The sequence below is a fragment of the Calonectris borealis genome, chromosome 6 (genome assembly GCF_964195595.1).
Source record: "Calonectris borealis chromosome 6, bCalBor7.hap1.2, whole genome shotgun sequence".
NCBI classification, from domain to species: Eukaryota; Metazoa; Chordata; class Aves; order Procellariiformes; family Procellariidae; genus Calonectris; species Calonectris borealis.
Genome location: NC_134317.1, coordinates 11,580,176 through 11,597,570, shown reverse-complemented (window position 1 = coordinate 11,597,570; position 17,395 = coordinate 11,580,176). Strand labels below are relative to the sequence as shown.

The following is a 17,395-nucleotide window of genomic DNA, read 5'->3' as shown; positions in this document are numbered from 1 at the left end:
GTATTAGGAATTTTTTTTCAGCTGCCGCTACAGTTGTTTGGTTGCCTTTATACCACTTCAGCCTTCTAGATCAAGGGAGGATGGACAGAGTGGAGTTTAGATTCCAACAATGTCTGTAGCCCACAAAACTACAGTTCAGGAACGCAATTCCTGTAGGCCTGTGTGAAACACTTACCAAATCATCATAATCCCTTTCCAGAAAATGACCTCTATTTGAGGAATGCATCTCATATGGGTTGTTTGGCTGATATCCTGGGTTCGCATGGCCAGAAGTGGTCTGGACTCTGGGGAATATTGTGGTCTGTCTATCATCAGGGATATCTGAGTTGGAATATCTTGACTTTATCAGGCTCTTCTTCTCTGGATGTTGTTTGTGTTTGGCGGCTCTTCAGAGGAAATGAAAGAACAAAGGAGGTTTTAAAAGACCTTTTAGTGTGCCTTACTTATCGAGTAAGTCCAACTTGCTGAGTTGTCGACTCCCACCTTATTTTGAATGCTCAGTCCTGTTCTGAAACATGCAACAGATTTTTCTAGCATACCTATTGCAAAACCCTTGTTATCAATGACAGAGTGCAAAGTTTGGCATCTCTTATCATAGACGGGGCTAAGCTGCTAGGAGAGACAGAGATGGACTTTGGCCTCTTTCAACTAGTTCCTAGAGTGAAGGAGTTTCCTTGACCACCACTAGCTCTAACTGACTATTCAGAGGAAAAAATGAGGCATTCATTAGGCCCAGTTAAGAAAAGTTGCCCTCATGCCTGCAGCCAAAGCTGGACACTCAAACGATGCATTTGAATTGCCTGTGATCACAAGTCCATACATCGCACACATACTCAGACCAGCTTGTGCACCTACTGGCAAGCTATGCCTGCTATGGGTGGTCTTGTAGGCATCTTTACCTGGGCAGCACTGAGAGCAGAGGCAGAGAAGCTGCTTGAATGCCCCTATATTTATTGTGTGGAGAGAAGTGAAGACGTGCAGTTGGGAATTTATCAATTTACACGAGGAATAGCAAGCTTTAAAAAGATGCTTGGCTGGAAATGCCACTTGTTTTGAGCTGAAAGGGGCATGCCAGGCCTTGAGCTGAAGTGCTAGCAGGCAAAGCTGCAGAGGGTCTGAATTTGGGCCACACAGTCTTCTGATATCAGCATTCTTCTCCAGTCTCATCCAGATGCTGTATCAGTACTGGCTAGGGCAGGATTAGGATTAATGGGTCAGGTGTGTATTTTGAAACACTTGGCTGAAGCTTTCATGGTCAGATTCATAGCAAGAGAATAAATGCTTCTGAGGAGAGCACACAAGCAAAACCAAATTCTAATAACTACATGACTTAAATGAACTTGTTTGCCCAACTAGGCATGCAACCACATTCACAGCCCTGCCCCTTTCTGAATTACTGCTTAGTTCTCTAGGAACATGCAGCAATGCAGCTTCTATTCAATTGTCAGAAATAATCTTACCTTGCTGAAACAATAGAGACTGCTATCACTAAACTCAGGATAATTGCTCCAAACACTGTACCCACTATTATAAGGATGAGTTCACTATCTGGAAAAAAAAACACAAATAAGAAACAGCAATTGAAAACTTAGTAAATATTGCAAATCAAGTCCTCTTATTAGAAAGAAAGAAAGAAAGAAAGAAAGAAAGAAAGAAAGAAAGAAAGAAAGAAAGAAAGAAAGAAAGAGAGAAAGAAAGGATGGAAGGAAGGAAGGAAGGAAGGAAGGAAGGAAGGAAGGAAGGAAGATGCTATTCATTCCCAGGCCTCTGGTGCTGTCTCAGTACAACTGTCTGTCGACACAGAAAGATGTAAATGAAGGAACTAATCTGCATTAAAGACCATCTCTTCTGGATGGGTATTTTGATCCCAGCTCAGTTTCCTGATCCCATGCACTGAATGGCTTCACACATAGTTGTTCCAGTATACCTGAGAGATAGGAACAACTGGGAGGGCATAGGGGTTGCTTAAATTAGTATTGCTGCTAAAATATGTAGTTAGGTGTCAAATAGGCTCTTCCCATGCTCTAGGTACATAAGGCACACTGATTTGAGATGTCTATTATGTAGCACTATGAACACTGCATAAATATCCCATATCTGAATAAATGTTTGGCAAGGAAAATTCATTTTCACTGATCTTGCTGCAGAAACAGAATGACTAAAGGAGGAAGACCTGGATTCTGTATATCTTCTTCAACTGTCAATGGAATTGCTACTAAAACCTAGTCTTAGCCCTGCATAGCCATGGTAAGAAAAAAAAAAAAGAGAATTGTGTCCTGCAGGGCATAATTTCAAGATAAGGATATGAAGAGTAAGACAGTCTCTTGAGCTACCCAACCTTACTGGTGGTACCTACTTGAAGATCCCAGTCTGCCATTTAGTATACTGAATGCCTATACTGGAGATATACAACATAAAACAACCAACTGTGCCATTACCAGCAGAACAATCCAGCACGTTTAATCATAGGAGCATAAAGCAAGGCAACAGGGAATATAATTTCTCAAAGGAACGTTATGCCAAACACATGTATAAAGTATCCTTGGTTATTGCTCAGCAAACTTTTTACATCAGTACTCACCAAGTGCCATATGGAGAAGATGAGGCTATTAATGGCGTTTATTATTAGCAGGTCCCAAATTCGTGTTTAAATTCACAATGTGTTGACTTTGTGCCAATTTAGCACTTTCATTTGCTTTATGAAAAAGGCCTTAAAATTCCCAAAACTTTCTCTAGAAAAATATGTACCATGTGATGAAAAATATCCTTCCTGCCAAACATTTACATCTGGCAAGATTCTCTGTGCTGCACTACAACTACCGTTAGCCAATCTCCAAAACTTTTAGGCAAAACCAGAAGAAAACCCTTGAAGATCTCATAGCTGCAGACACAGCTATGTTAAACATGTATAAGTTTAAAAATGCAGCAGTGTGAGACTCCAAAGGGTCGCATGAGGATATACCTTTTGCACAAATAAAGCCAAAGGAGTTCTGAGAAGTGAAGAACCGTAAGTGTTCATTTTTCAAACTGCCTTTGACTGTATTAGATGTTCTCACTTTAGGCACATGCAAACACTAGAAGGCATGAAGACTGTCCTTTCCTAATCTATACAATGGTGAAAACTGGAGAAGGAGCAGCAAACAGCTGCAAAACTGCCTCAGAAAAGGGGAAAAGCTTTGGAGGGCCAGTCTGGTTAGCTTGTCCAGATGATTACACTTATGGGATAACACAGTCGGGGCTATCATGTCTTCACCAGTATAGAATACTAGATACCATGCAGTGCTTGCTTGCAAGGTAAAGCACAAACAAGAACCAGTGGTTGGATATTAAAGCAGAAATATTTCAAATGACAGTAACCCACTGATGTTTTAATAGAGGGAGTGATTAATCACAGGAGAAACTAATCCATTAGTGGTGGTGAGTTCAGCATTGCATGTCTTTAGATGAGGACTAAAAGATTTTCTATCAAATAACCTGTGTTTGCCTAAAAACTACTGGGCTTAATGCAGAGGTCATTAGAGGAAATGCTACTGTCTGTCTGAACATGAGTTTCAAGATTTTTCCCTCCAGGCATTTTTCCTTCTCTCATTTTTTTCTAACATTTTCCTGCTATCAGTACAGGATGGTGGCACTGCTAAAGGCTACTACTTGTTATTTTTCTTATCTCAGCCAGATTAAACATTATTAGGTATTTTTCCATGCTGTAATTAAAAATCAGAAATTCTTGTACTTACTGTTCTTGCAGTTCTCTCCAGAGTAGCCCACTGGACAACTACATGAGAGAAAAAAGGGTAAAGAAAGAAAAGAAAGATAATGTCAATAAGCAGATGATCACAAAACAAAAGTATATTTCCACCTTTTATCAGCAATTTCTCTGCAAGGTGCCTTCATTACAGGTTTCGTCTTTAATGCTCTCTTAATATTGAATTGTTTAGTTTCATTGTTAGAGTAAAACAATCTGAGATTTTCAGCATGATTGGTGAGCTGGACAAAGTTTCAGGTTCTCAGCCTGAAAAATCTTAAAAGGGCCTAATTTCTCCAAAGAACTAAGCCCTACACCTCTGAGCCACTTGGAATTGCTGCCCACTGTCTTCATCAAATGCCTCAATATAAGATCTATAAAGACTGGCAGCTCTTTGTCTTCCTCCCATACTAGTTTCGTATATTTAAAATATATTGACTTTATGGTAAGAAGTGTTCAGTGTGTAGCAGCAATAACTACAAGAAGAGCTGAATTAATGGATATGGGGAGTAAGGTCCCTCTGCTTATCCATGGGAGCAGAGCACAACCAGTCACCTACTCAGCTTCACCAGCAAACACCACTGCTCTGTTCTGATCCTGAGCCGACAGAAATACCCACAGAGGGAAAACCAAGACGAAACAACATAGGTCTGAAAGTTATCAGGAAACAGAGTCCCCACTGATATCAGCAGAAACTTTCCAGGGATTTGAGGCAAGTCTTGGTCTAATGCCCGTTGCTTACTAAACGCTTCAGCATACGAGTTCCCATGGCTCAATTACTCTGATGTAATAGTTTATGGTTTTGTGGGCAACCCACAAAATAAGCATGAAGTAGTTTATCCTCTTTACTGACTCACAGATGATCTTGGATATCCTTGGCTTTCCTCTGAGGTATTATGAGTGCACACCAATGGCTAATGCCAAGCAGTTAAAATGCCATAACTTGTGTCACCATGGGAATTTGTCCACCTGCTAACCACCTTAGGCACCTCTCTGATTCACATAGCTGCAGGCTGTTCTTCCAGATTGAGGGTGACCCTGTGTTAGATGTTCTTCTCCCCTATCTTTGCCTAGAACACAGGAACGCAAGAAAAAGCTGAGTACTCACGATACACATTTTTCATTGTTGCTTTCAAAGTTAGGCATGCATTTGCATGTTGGAATTCCTCTTTCATTTACACAGTACTTGTTTTCTTCTGCAGAACAGTCTTCACTGCAATCTGTATTTTCAGAGGGAAAAAATACAGAGTGAATTGAAGATAGCCCCAAAAAAATCAACATTGGAGAAAGTTCCGCCCCCTATTTTTTTTTATTGCACTGTAAACACACACAACTTTGTTGTGCTCCGAAGCACCAGAATGGCTTTTTTAGGGCTATACCTATGTAGAACAGAACTGAAATACAAAAGCACAAAATTAAAAGTAAACGGTCTTTGTTTAAACCATCCAGCTTCATCAGAATGGAAATCTGGCTAGACTGCATCTCACATAGGCAAGAAATGACCCGCAGTTTGATCTCACAGCAGATGATTTGTATTGCAACTGATTTAAAACTGGATCAGATTTAGACAGGTTAGGGGCCACAAAGGCCTACACTGGATCGTATCTCACTGGCCTTTATTGTAGTCAGCTTTCACGATTTTATCATGAGTGTTTGTTGTTTTTCTTAAAATCTCATATCTTACACTTTTTTTCTGTAGTGTGAAAATTTTGGTTTTCATAAGAAGAAAATAAAGTACATCTCAGGGCTGTGGAGGATAGCTAAAAATATAAACAGAGTACTCATTAAAAGATTCCAAACCAACAAGCAAATAAAACCCTAACAACTAACAGTTCCTAAAAATCACATAAATCATTCTTCCCACAAAAACCTGTCTAAAAACAGGTAATGCAATCCTCGAACTACCAACAAGGGACAGAGCTTTAACAGATCATTGTAGTGCATCATGAGACTTCCAGTTCTGTCAGCGTCCCCATAGCTGCCTCCAGGTAGCATGTAGAATTTATTCCCAAAATATGTCTTAGCAGAGAAGGCTGTGAATAGAGGATTCAATTTGTTCCATCTTTTACCTATTTAGGTTTCAATTCTTACCAAGAGTTTAACAATGCATTTAAAGAGTTGCGCACTCACTGGTTTCAGTGATAATTTTCTCAGGCTTTAGTAGTTTACTCTACTGGAATAGAATAAGGGATGCGTTTAAAGTGAAACGTGAGAATGTGTTTCTATGGCTTTCTTAATAAGACACATTCCCTGATTTTTAGAGGCCAGCACATTTGCAGAGCGCCCTTTTCAAAAAGGGACTGAGACAAGGAATAACCAGGTCAGCCTTTCAGGGACAGATAAAGTAGCAAGGTTCTTACCTGAACAAGAACGATCATCCCATTCTGTCTTTGAGAAACCACTTTTGCATATGCATTTTGGAAACACATTTTCTTTGCAGTGTGTGGTTTTGACATCACAATTAAAAGCAGCACAATAGGTTGTAGCTTTAAAAGAGAAACAGTCAGGAAGCAAACCAAGTACTAATAATATCATTTCATAGAAAGCGGTGCACTTGCTCAGTAAATCATAAACCAATTATTTAGCAATTCTGAAAAAAACTTTTAAGTTCTTTTTTTGGGACATCGATACTGCAGGCATTTGGACCAGCCCTTTCTTTTCCCTTGCACTTTACCAGTTGAGGTCTTGTTTCCATCCCATCTTCTGACCTTCTGTTTCTCAGCCTCCTTACAATGTCTCCAAACCTTTCTGCCCCCCAGTCCATAAAGAGGGAAATTCTACTCATAAATTCATATTCTGAACACTGACTTTCTGACTCAACTTAAAAAAAACTATAGAAAAACCCCAGCACTATTCCCTTAGTTTTTTCTACAACTGAACTGTGAGGCCCAGATCCCATACAGTTCTACATATATATAAATTTTTATGAGCATGCAGCTCATTTCATGAACAATATTACTATGCTGTTTGTCCTGTGAGTTGCTCTTTAGATCCATGTCCCAGTAGTGGCAATGGTTTACAAAGTTCACTGGGTGGCATGCATTGAAGGGATGTGATTGCACTGGTGCTTTGTGAGCTCTCAGATTTTTTCTATTTCCCCCTCACATTTAGGACTAGCACACAGGAAATGTCATGGTTGAGGTGGATACAGTCACCTTCAGAGACCAAACTCAGGCTATAAGCCATGAAATGGAATCCTTTAATTATTAGCTACGCCTGTTGCAAAAGCTGATTTCAAAACAGGAGCATATTAAAAAAAAAAAAGAGAGAAAAAAATCTGTATTTTATTTAGAAAATCATTCTCCAAGTATTACACTTTTAGTAACGCAAGACTTTACTGGTTTAGGCCAATGAATCACTTAGGTCAGTAGCTAATCAATGAGGCCTCATTTCAATTACCATGTTTAATTATGGAAGAAGAAGCCTAAAAAGAGTTTCACCCTATTTTGCCAGTAAAATACTGACTTATTCTCAGAAGCACAATATATGCCTGTATATATTTTGTCCTGATTTTCCCAGCCACTTAACACTCAGCAGGTTAAAATCAACATGCCATTGCTTACTTGGGAATAAGTATTTTCCTTCTTTTCTTTACACAGGAAGTAGAAAGCCTTAATAAGACAAAAAAGCCCAGCACTGAATGGTTGAGTCTTCACAATTACCTAAGACTGAACATTCAGCTCCTTAAAATCAACAAGGCTTATGTTCTGATGGGCTTTGCTGCACACAGAAATGTTCTAATCAGCTTTGAAGATAGGAACCTCTGTTTCTACTCTGTTTCTACTCTGTTATTTACTTCCACAGTAAGGAATTACATACCTCTGTACTGAGAGACATAGGATGAACTTTCTGCTGCATTATTTATTGCAGAAGTAACTGTCTCATTGTCTACAGTTGAGTTCTCCATAAACAGGTTTGTCACTGTTACATTCACTGGAAGAGAAGCTCTGCTGTCTTTTAGAGATCTGAAAAGTACCGATAGCATCATTTTAAAGTCTCATATAATCCATATGGGTAGCAAGTTAAATGCAAAGACAAGAAAAGATTTCTGCCAAACCTCCCTCTCTCCCCTAGCTTCTTTCATCCCACAATGTAGGTAGTTGCTAAGACACCTGAAAATGAGTTCAAGTCTTGCTTAGGAATATATTAATGGCCATGTTTCCAGTAGATCCAGATGTAAATAGGTAGCTGGTAAGCAAAGGCTGTTGGATTTAATGCTAACAACATCACTTCTTTCTGTGCTGTTGGCATGCAACTGATGTTTTTTACTGGGCTAACCTCAAGCCGGTTGCAGTGTGGAGGACCTCATCTGTTAGACCCTAACTTTTACACGCTTGCATCAGCCTGTGGTGTTATCTAGGCATGACATGAAGAACCCATCCTGAAGCGTGGTAAGGATAATTCAGTATGTGATCGCAATGAATTCAGAAGGGTCTGTTTGCAATGTAGAGGTATCTATGCTTACTTTATGCTAGCTGGGTTGGGTTCAGCTGAACAGCAATCTCCGTGGGGTAAGGTGGAGAACAGCCGTGACTACCCTTTTCTTCAGCTGAACTTCGTGCTGCTGGCATATGCACACAAATACCTTTAAGTGGTAGATTGCTGTAGTGCCTTAAGATGTTACTGTGCCCCATGTGTTTGTCACAACCACTCTGCTGGAAGTTACTGCCCTCACAACTCTGCTACAACAACATTCTGCTTAACTGCTTAATCCATAGGGTTCACTGAAAGGGTTTACATTGCTGTGTGTGTGCTAGCATACCAGATTTTGCTTGATGTGAATTAGGGAGCACTCACACAGAAGCTGACAGAGTTTTGGGGACAGTAACCTGTAACAGAAGGGGATGAGAAGAGAGGGACATCTTACAGCATCCGCCTACATCAGCAAAGGACCTATGCCCACAGCTACAGTCACCACAGTCCATTCAATAGCATCTTTGCTCAGCCTGCCATTAGGAGAGACCAGCAAATGCACAATGAGATGCAGTGAGCTTCTGCAATGAGGGTGTTTCTTAAATTAAACTGGGACTCCAAGTTGGACCTGTTCATAGGAACCTCAGAGTTAACTGTTACAATTTCAGAGACATGCCGGGTATCACAGGGACTGCTAGTTATAGCACAGTGCTATATCCTATATGGTGCTAAAAGTGGGAGATCCACTGTGGAGCTGTCTCAGCTAGCCCACTTCACAGACACGTTGGAAATCCATGGGGCAAAAATGGGGCCAGCATCCCAGAAACTTTAAAAATACAAAAAGAATGCCCTCCTTTAACAGGAGGCATACTGAACTGAACTCATCCCATATCCTTTCTTGAACTGAGTACTCCACAGGGAACAGATTAAAATGGGGTGTGTGGGAAGCACGCACTGTGCAAAAAACCAAACTGGCAAACTTACTGAATTTCCACAATGACAGTCTGTCCAAAGCCTGTTAAATTGCTATTGTTGAAGGCATCCTTAAACTGTAAAAGATAAATGAATTGGAGTTAAACACAAGCAAAACCATAGACCTAAATCACATGAAGCACTGAGGCTTCAGCTGTAAAGTTTTAATCCAGAACATGTTACTCTAGGCACAAATAAAGCAAGCTGGTCTGTCACATCCACCATGCAAGGTATTGCAGAAGAGGAGCGGTGGGGTGGTGCTGTAAAACAGGGAATATAGGAGAGCAGTAAAGGGATGGAGAGACACGAGTTGAATGAATGTCAGGCAGTGCCTTAGGGTTGCCTGGCTGGATAGCTACAGATACGCCCTCGCAGACTCATCGCTTAGAAGGGCTTCTCTGCGGTACCAACCTACGTACAAGTAGAGGGAAGAGAGAGAAGTAGGCATCCTTACAGATAGCACGTGTCCCTAAGATGCAGTGAAGTGGGATTCTCAGGGATTGATCTTGTGGGGAGAAGCACAGCACTGATGAAAGCACTGGGGGTTGGATGGGGTCAGTAGAAAAGTCACTCCACGTGAAGCAGGGAACAACTGGTGGAGGCAGCTGCCTCCAACTGCCACACAAGCAGGACGCACCATGAGAAAAGGATAAGATGTCTAAGTCAACTGAAATGAAAGATAAACTATCCTTCTTTGAAATAAAATAAAAATTATTTTCTATCCTATTTTCACTTTTGCATACTATTACATAGCTAGTCTAGTGCTGCATATCATGCACTTCTGTAGCCATATCATGAAAAAATGTTGGACAAAAAAATTGTCAAAAAATATTTTTTAACATTCTGGAGTGGAGGGACAGTTTTTGGTTACTTTCTGATAAAACATTCATAGGAAGCAGTATCATAACATGAATTGATAACCAATTTTGATGAATTCTGATTAATATTTGGTTAATATTTTTTGATCAGCTGTCTAGTAGAGTTGCATACTCTTCTTCCTTACTTCTAGAAAGCAACATAAGCAAATCCACTTGTTTCAACATGGCAGTATAAATTAAACTGTTCATCTTATTTCTCCAGGAAATCCATAACCAGATTTATTCTGTAATCATAGAATACTCAAAATGTGTCATGTCCATTTCACTAATAGCATTAAAATACTAATACTGGTATGCTTTAGGTATTTAGACACAACTAGAAAGCCATTCTGAAAAGTTTGTGCTGTGTGGAATCAATAGCTTTCTTTAAAAAAAAAAAAATTGTTCATTTTTACTCATACCACTGAGTATTACTGAGCCCTCAGCAAACAGCGGAGATCAGAAACTAAATGGGTTGCAAAACTTCACTCAGCTCCATGGTTTCTGGAGAGGGAATGGTGAAAGGTAGAGAGCAATTTATGAGAGAACTTCCCAGAATAGAAGTGGCACTAAAAATGCAGATATTACTTATTTCAGGTACATCACTTCAGCAAGAGCCATGCATGTACTCATCTGAGGGCAAAATTCAAGTCTTTTATGAATAGGTCTAAACTAGTGTGAAGCGTTCTTTGAAAGAAGTAGATTTCTCAAGTGAAACTATTCTAGGCTCCACATTAAAGGCAGCGTGTATCGCCTGTCTGCATGACATTCAGGATAGCATTAAATATACAGAAAAAAAAAACCACATCGTCACTCACAAACGTTGTTATATTTTGGAACACCTCTTCGTACTGCACGGAATTTACAGTTTGAACATTGTAAAATTCTTTCAGTGTAATGACCCCTGGGAATATTTGCCCTGGAATGAGAACAGAGAATATTAATTAATTAAAAAGCATTCAAGTAAGTTGGGTTTCACCTTAGAGTTCTCCAGCCTTCAGAGATGGGGAAATACAATGCAGAAATCAATCAGTGCTATTTTTCATATACTGGAGAAATCAGTGGGGGACAAACGTTTGCTCAATCAATTCAGCCACAATGGGTTACTTGGGAAGCAGGCAGGATCCTGGGCTCAACCAAACTGGCCAGACTATGAAACTGAACAATGTTAAACTGTAAGCATGGCCTGAAGCTAACAAAAGACTCCATCTGAGGTGTTACAGCATTTAGAGAGAAAATACCTGTATTAATACCTACATTTGCTGTCACAGCCACTAAGCAGCTAATGTGGTTCACTGTATTTGAGAAAGTGATTCAGTATCCACCTGCTTCTTTAGCCTCACAAGTAAATTTGAGAATCCTGCTTGCTGGCACTTAAATAAGAAGCCCCGTTTGTTCACACGCTTGGCCATTAGCAGCATCTCAGAGATGCACTTCAACAGGACTGTGATGAGTGTTTAGCAATAGGGAACATCAAGCCAGCTGTTCAGAGGTCTTCATGGGTTTGGGCCTTTTTAAATCCTGTCCATTAATATTGATGTCAGGTTTACACTTGCATGTTTTCCTGCTTTTCACTCATTTTAATCTCCAGCACCCCTAACAGAGAACTCACCTTCTTTTCCTAGCACATTAAGCTCTTTGGCTGTTATGTTTTGTGAGATAACAATCTAGGTCACTGTAGCAGAGGCTGTCTGCAAAGCAAGGCATTATTCAGCAGTCACTTTCCCAGACTGATTGTTTTCAGTTATAACATGAGAACAAGGGATATGGGAAGAAAAAGTCACCTGAGCAGTTATCTGTGAAGTAACTAAAAATATAGATTGCCCTTCTGCAACTCACCTTTGTGACAATCTTTGTTGCTATAGTAGAATCCATATCGGCACTGGCAGGTAAAAATGCTATGTAAAGCAATACATTCAGCCAAATTTGTTCCACAAGGATCTGGCTTGCACAAGTCTGATGCAAAGATGAAAGATATTGACATCAGGATTTCTATGAAATTGCAATAGCCAGTTCATATATAAAGGACTTCATATATTAAATAATTCATATATACTTCTACTAAAGGAAACTACCAGATATGTATAGATGCAATTAAAGAGCACATGGCTATGTCTTGCTTGCTTAATGTCTGTATAGTAACTGTTTTCCCTACACAATCCAGCAGGATATCACAGTGAGGACACAGAGTAAGACTGAAATTCATTATCTGTCATACTGAGCACTCACAATCTAACTCTACTTAATACAACTAAAACCAAAACAAACAAAAAAGGTATATTGAGGGTTGCCAAAATCAGTGACTAAGTTAGAAAAAGGCAGACTACAATAGCCTGCATGTCTTTAATACTGCACTAGTATGTACTTGCTTTATTATAATACAGTGTCACGGTAAGGTCCTTCACTGCAGACACATTAATAAAATGAAGGCAAGCAAGTTAATCATCATAGTATACATACCTCAATAGATATCAGAGTATGCTGCTAAGGAATTTGTTGCAGGGCTTACAGCTGTCACCATAATATAACTAACTATATTAACTGGCCACTATACCATACCTCTACAGCAGCAAAACTTCGCGGATATGTGCTGACCACTGCCTCCTACTTACTTGCTGGCATTGCTGCTGAAGACGATGTTGTGTTCATTCCTGGAAAAGGGAAAATAACTTAATATGTCAGCTCTGTTAGTGCCTTGGTTATGCTGAGGCCATCAAAGGCAGCATGGTATGATGCCTCAAAACTTTTCCCATCCTGCTTCTACCTTGCCCTGTACTCTAGCCAGTGCCTTGCCCTTATTTCCTGCAACCTGTTGCTCAGTGTGATTTACCCTGCATGCCTGCCTGTGATATCTCTTCTCTGGTAACCTTTCTCTCTACTTAATGTGCTCTCTCCCTGCAAATTTTATCTGTCTGAAAGCTCTGCAGGCTTCTCACATCTCTCCCCAATGCCAAGCTTGTCATTGCTACCCCAAGACCAGGGCAAGGTTCTTGTTTCCATCTTCACTGCACCTTCAGTGTATCCAGAGCATCCTGTGGCTTATGCCTCTGTCCTGAGCTAACCCAGGTCCTCTTCAACTCCAACATGTTTAAACACCTGCAAGACTAGCACTACAGGAAAACTACTAGCTAATCCTTCCTTGAAAATCATCCGGTGAGAGGCTAGCCTGGAAACATGCACAACAATAAGAAAGAGAAAACTCTGAGAAAGATGTGATAGCATTCCCCCTGGAATGTCCCACTGGGATGATGGCTTGGCCGTGTATGGAGGATTCCTCGGACGGACCGCACCATGGCCCCCAGCCACTGCCCCTAACACTCAGCCCCATGCTGGTGTGTGCCCCGGCTCCCTCCCTGCCCATGCTGCAAGCAGCCACAGGAACAATTCCCTGCAGGGCCCGCTCACGGGCTTGCCCTGGGCACCTCGTCTGCCGGGACCCTCTTGCACCCAGGACCGGTGCGGGAGGCAAAGGCACCAAGCCGGAAAAGAGCAGCCTCTTCAAACCTTCCCCAACACTTTCCCCTTGCAGCAAAGGCCAGCAGGGAAAGAGGGAGAGTGGAGGGGATTCACAGCCTTGATCTGGGCACCTTTGTCTCCCCTGGGAGAGGAACTCGGCGAAACCCGGGCAGGGGAACTTGTCCCCGCCTCTGGGGGTTGCAGAGCTCCCTGTGACTGCGTTACTCCAATCTGTCCTCAGAAGGGGCTGACCGAGGGCTTTTGCTCCTTACCTGGACTTGTTGGGGTTGTCTTCTTTGTTGGGGCAGGAGTTCTTTGAGTGCTGTTTCCTGATAAAGGGAAAAGAAGTGAGATGGTAGCACTGCTTAGCGTTGTGGGGAGGAAGAGTCTCGGGGATTTCTGTGTGTGCAGGAAAACCTCTGAGCAGGTAAGTGGGGGACCTGCGTGGGGCTGAGCAGCCAAAGCCCTGGGCAGCCTTGCCCTGCCTTTGGGCTCTCCCTGGCCATGAGGCCTGGTAGTCTCCCGTGTCCATGGCCCCTTCTCTCCCAGGTCCCAGGGCTTGAGCACGTGCCCCACAAAGGCAGTGTATTACCCCCAGCTCAGCTGCCCTGCCTGGCCACAGCTGTCTCGGCCACCGGCACACGCGTGTCTCCCTGCAGGAAAGCCCCCTCACCTGCCCAAGGCAGCACCACACGGCCAACACCGGCTGCCAGAGCAGGCTGCGGGGTGCCATCTGACTGCGTACAGCCAGCGCACCCCCCACTCCCCCACAGTGGCCTGCTCCCCAGGATCGTTTGGGTGAAAGTCTGAGGCAGCCGCTCTTTCCAGATGGTGGACTGGCGCGGTGGGAAGATTGGGGGCTGGTAGGAAGGATGCACTCATCGAATCCCACCATGGAGGAAGAGCTGAGGGGGTAGGCAAGCTTCTCCTCCTCAGGGTGACACCAGCAGGAGCTTTGACCCACCTGGATGGGGCTCCCCAGCACCACGCTGGGACAGGGGGCTTGGCCAGGTACGGAGGATTCCTGGGAGGGACCGCTTTGCGGGCCACGGCCACAGACCCTGGCAATCAGCCCCATGCTGGTGTGTGCCCCGGCTCCCTCCCTGCCCATGCTGCAAGCAGCCACAGGAACAATTCCCTGCAGGGCCCGCTCACGGGCTTGCCCTGGGCACCTCGTCTGCCGGGACCCTCTTGCACCCAGGACCGGTGCGGGAGGCAAAGGCACCAAGCCGGAAAAGAGCAGCCTCTTCAAACCTTCCCACACTTTCCCCTTGCAGCAAAGGCCAGCAGGGAAAGAGGGAGAGTGGAGGGGATTCACAGCCTTGATCTGGGCAACTTTGTCTCCCCTGGGAGAGGAACTCGGCGAAACCCGGGCAGGGGAACTTGTCCCCGCCTCTGGGGGCTGCAGAGCTCCCAGCGGCTGCGTTACTCCAATCTGTCCTCAGAAGGGGCTGACCGAGGGCTTTTGCTCCTTACCTGGACTTGTTGGGGTTGTCTTCTTTGTTGGGGCAGGAGTTCTTTGAGTGCTGCTTCCTGATAAAGGGAAAAGAAGTGAGATGGTAGCACTGCTTAGCGTTGTGGGGAGGAAGAGTCTCGGGGATTTCTGTGTGTGCAGGAAAACCTCTGAGCAGGTAAGTGGGGGACCTGCGTGGGGCTGAGCAGCCAAAGCCCTGGGCAGCCTTGCCCTGCCTTTGGGCTCTCCCTGGCCATGAGGCCTGGTAGTCTCCCGTGTCCATGGCCCCTTCTCTCCCAGGTCCCAGGGCTTGAGCACGTGCCCCACAAAGGCAGTGTATTACCCCCAGCTCAGCTGCCCTGCCTGGCCACAGCTGTCTCGGCCACCGGCACACGCGTGTCTCCCTGCAGGAAAGCCCCCTCACCTGCCCGAGGCAGCACCACACGGCCAACACCGGCTGCCAGAGCAGGCTGTGGGGTGCCATCTGACTGCGTACAGCCAGCGCACCCCCCACTCCCCCACAGTGGCCTGCTCCCCAGGATCGTTTGGGTGAAAGTCTGAGGCAGCCGCTCTTTCCAGATGGTGGACTGGCGCGGTGGGAAGATTGGGGGCTGGTAGGAAGGATGCACTCATTGAATCCCACCATGGAGGAAGAGCTGAGGGGGTAGGCAAGCTTCTCCTCCTCAGGGTGACACCAGCAGGAGCTTTGACCCACCTGGATGGGGCTCCCCAGCACCACGCTGGGACAGGGGGCTTGGCCAGGTACGGAGGATTCCTGGGAGGGACCGCTTTGCGGGCCACGGCCACAGACCCTGGCAATCAGCCCCATGCTGGTGTGTGCCCCGGCTCCCTCCCTGCCCATGCTGCAAGCAGCCACAGGAACAATTCCCTGCAGGGCCCGCTCACGGGCTTGCCCTGGGCACCTCGTCTGCCGGGACCCTCTTGCACCCAGGACCGGTGCGGGAGGCAAAGGCACCAAGCCGGAAAAGAGCAGCCTCTTCAAACCTTCCCCAACACTTTCCCCTTGCAGCAAAGGCCAGCAGGGAAAGAGGGAGAGTGGAGGGGATTCACAGCCTTGAACTGGGCACCTTTGTCTCCCCTGGGAGAGGAACTCGGCGAAACCCGGGCAGGGGAACTTGTCCCCGCCTCTGGGGGCTGCAGAGCTCCCAGCGGCTGCGTTACTCCAATCTGTCCTCAGAAGGGGCTGACCGAGGGCTTTTGCTCCTTACCTGGACTTGTTGGGGTTGTCTTCGTTGTTGGGGCAGGAGTTCTTTGAGTGCTGTTTCCTGATAAAGGGAAAAGAAGAGAGATGGTAGCACTGCTTAGCGTTGTGTGGAGGAACAGTCTCGGGGATTTCTGTGTGTGCAGGAAAACCTCTGAGCAGGTAAGTGGGGGACCTGCGTGGGGCTGAGCAGCCAAAGCCCTGGGCAGCCTTGCCCTGCCTTTGGGCTCTCCCTGGCCATGAGGCCTGGTAGTCTCCCGTGTCCATGGCCCCTTCTCTCCCAGGTCCCAGGGCTTGAGCACGTGCCCCACAAAGGCAGTGTATTACCCCCAGCTCAGCTGCCCTGCCTGGCCACAGCTGTCTCGGCCACCGGCACACGCGTGTCTCCCTGCAGGAAAGCCCCCTCACCTGCCCGAGGCAGCACCACACGGCCAACACCGGCTGCCAGAGCAGGCTGCGGGGTGCCATCTGACTGCGTACAGCCAGCGCACCCCCCACTCCCCCACAGTGGCCTGCTCCCCAGGATCGTTTGGGTGAAAGTCTGAGGCAGCCGCTCTTTCCAGATGGTGGACTGGCGCGGTGGGAAGATTGGGGGCTGGTAGGAAGGATGCACTCATCGAATCCCACCATGGAGGAAGAGCTGAGGGGGTAGGCAAGCTTCTCCTCCTCAGGGTGACACCAGCAGGAGCTTTGACCCACCTGGATGGGGCTCCCCAGCACCACGCTGGGACAGGGGGCTTGGCCAGGTACGGAGGATTCCTGGGAGGGACCGCTTTGCGGGCCACGGCCACAGACCCTGGCAATCAGCCCCATGCTGGTGTGTGCCCCGGCTCCCTCCCTGCCCATGCTGCAAGCAGCCACAGGAACAATTCCCTGCAGGGCCCGCTCACGGGCTTGCCCTGGGCACCTCGTCTGCCGGGACCCTCTTGCACCCAGGACCGGTGCGGGAGGCAAAGGCACCAAGCCGGAAAAGAGCAGCCTCTTCAAACCTTCCCCAACACTTTCCCCTTGCAGCAAAGGCCAGCAGGGAAAGAGGGAGAGTGGAGGGGATTCACAGCCTTGATCTGGGCACCCCTGTCTCCCCTGGGAGAGGAACTCGGCGAAACCCGGGCAGGGGAACTTGTCCCCGCCTCTGGGGGCTGCAGAGCTCCCAGCGGCTGCGTTACTCCAATCTGTCCTCAGAAGGGGCTGACCGAGGGCTTTTGCTCCTTACCTGGACTTGTTGGGGTTGTCTTCGTTGTTGGGGTAGGAGTTCTTTGAGTGCTGCTTCCTGATAAAGG

The 17,395-nt window shown here is 45.5% G+C and overlaps 2 protein-coding genes across 2 annotated transcripts in view; one reads left to right on the top strand and one right to left on the bottom strand.

The window, feature by feature from the left end:
* The window catches only part of PARP9 (poly(ADP-ribose) polymerase family member 9), a 542,373-nt gene that overhangs the window by 74,841 nt on the left and 450,137 nt on the right, over nt 1-17,395 (top strand). The gene's annotated exons all lie outside the window — the stretch shown is intronic.
* Nucleotides 1-17,395, bottom strand: part of MUC13 (mucin 13, cell surface associated) — a 29,511-nt gene that overhangs the window by 1,114 nt on the left and 11,002 nt on the right. The window contains exons 4-18 of the mRNA XM_075153888.1: nt 17,329-17,385; nt 16,123-16,179; nt 14,917-14,973; nt 13,713-13,769; nt 13,047-13,150; nt 12,597-12,635; nt 11,824-11,940; nt 10,803-10,903; nt 9,140-9,204; nt 7,562-7,707; nt 6,103-6,228; nt 4,851-4,962; nt 3,735-3,772; nt 1,461-1,548; nt 176-386 (exon numbers count right to left, since the gene is read on the bottom strand). Of these exons, the coding sequence (XP_075009989.1) occupies nt 176-386; nt 1,461-1,548; nt 3,735-3,772; nt 4,851-4,962; nt 6,103-6,228; nt 7,562-7,707; nt 9,140-9,204; nt 10,803-10,903; nt 11,824-11,940; nt 12,597-12,635; nt 13,047-13,150; nt 13,713-13,769; nt 14,917-14,973; nt 16,123-16,179; nt 17,329-17,385 (1,375 nt within the window). The remainder of the gene's footprint in view (nt 1-175; nt 387-1,460; nt 1,549-3,734; nt 3,773-4,850; nt 4,963-6,102; nt 6,229-7,561; nt 7,708-9,139; nt 9,205-10,802; nt 10,904-11,823; nt 11,941-12,596; nt 12,636-13,046; nt 13,151-13,712; nt 13,770-14,916; nt 14,974-16,122; nt 16,180-17,328; nt 17,386-17,395) is intronic.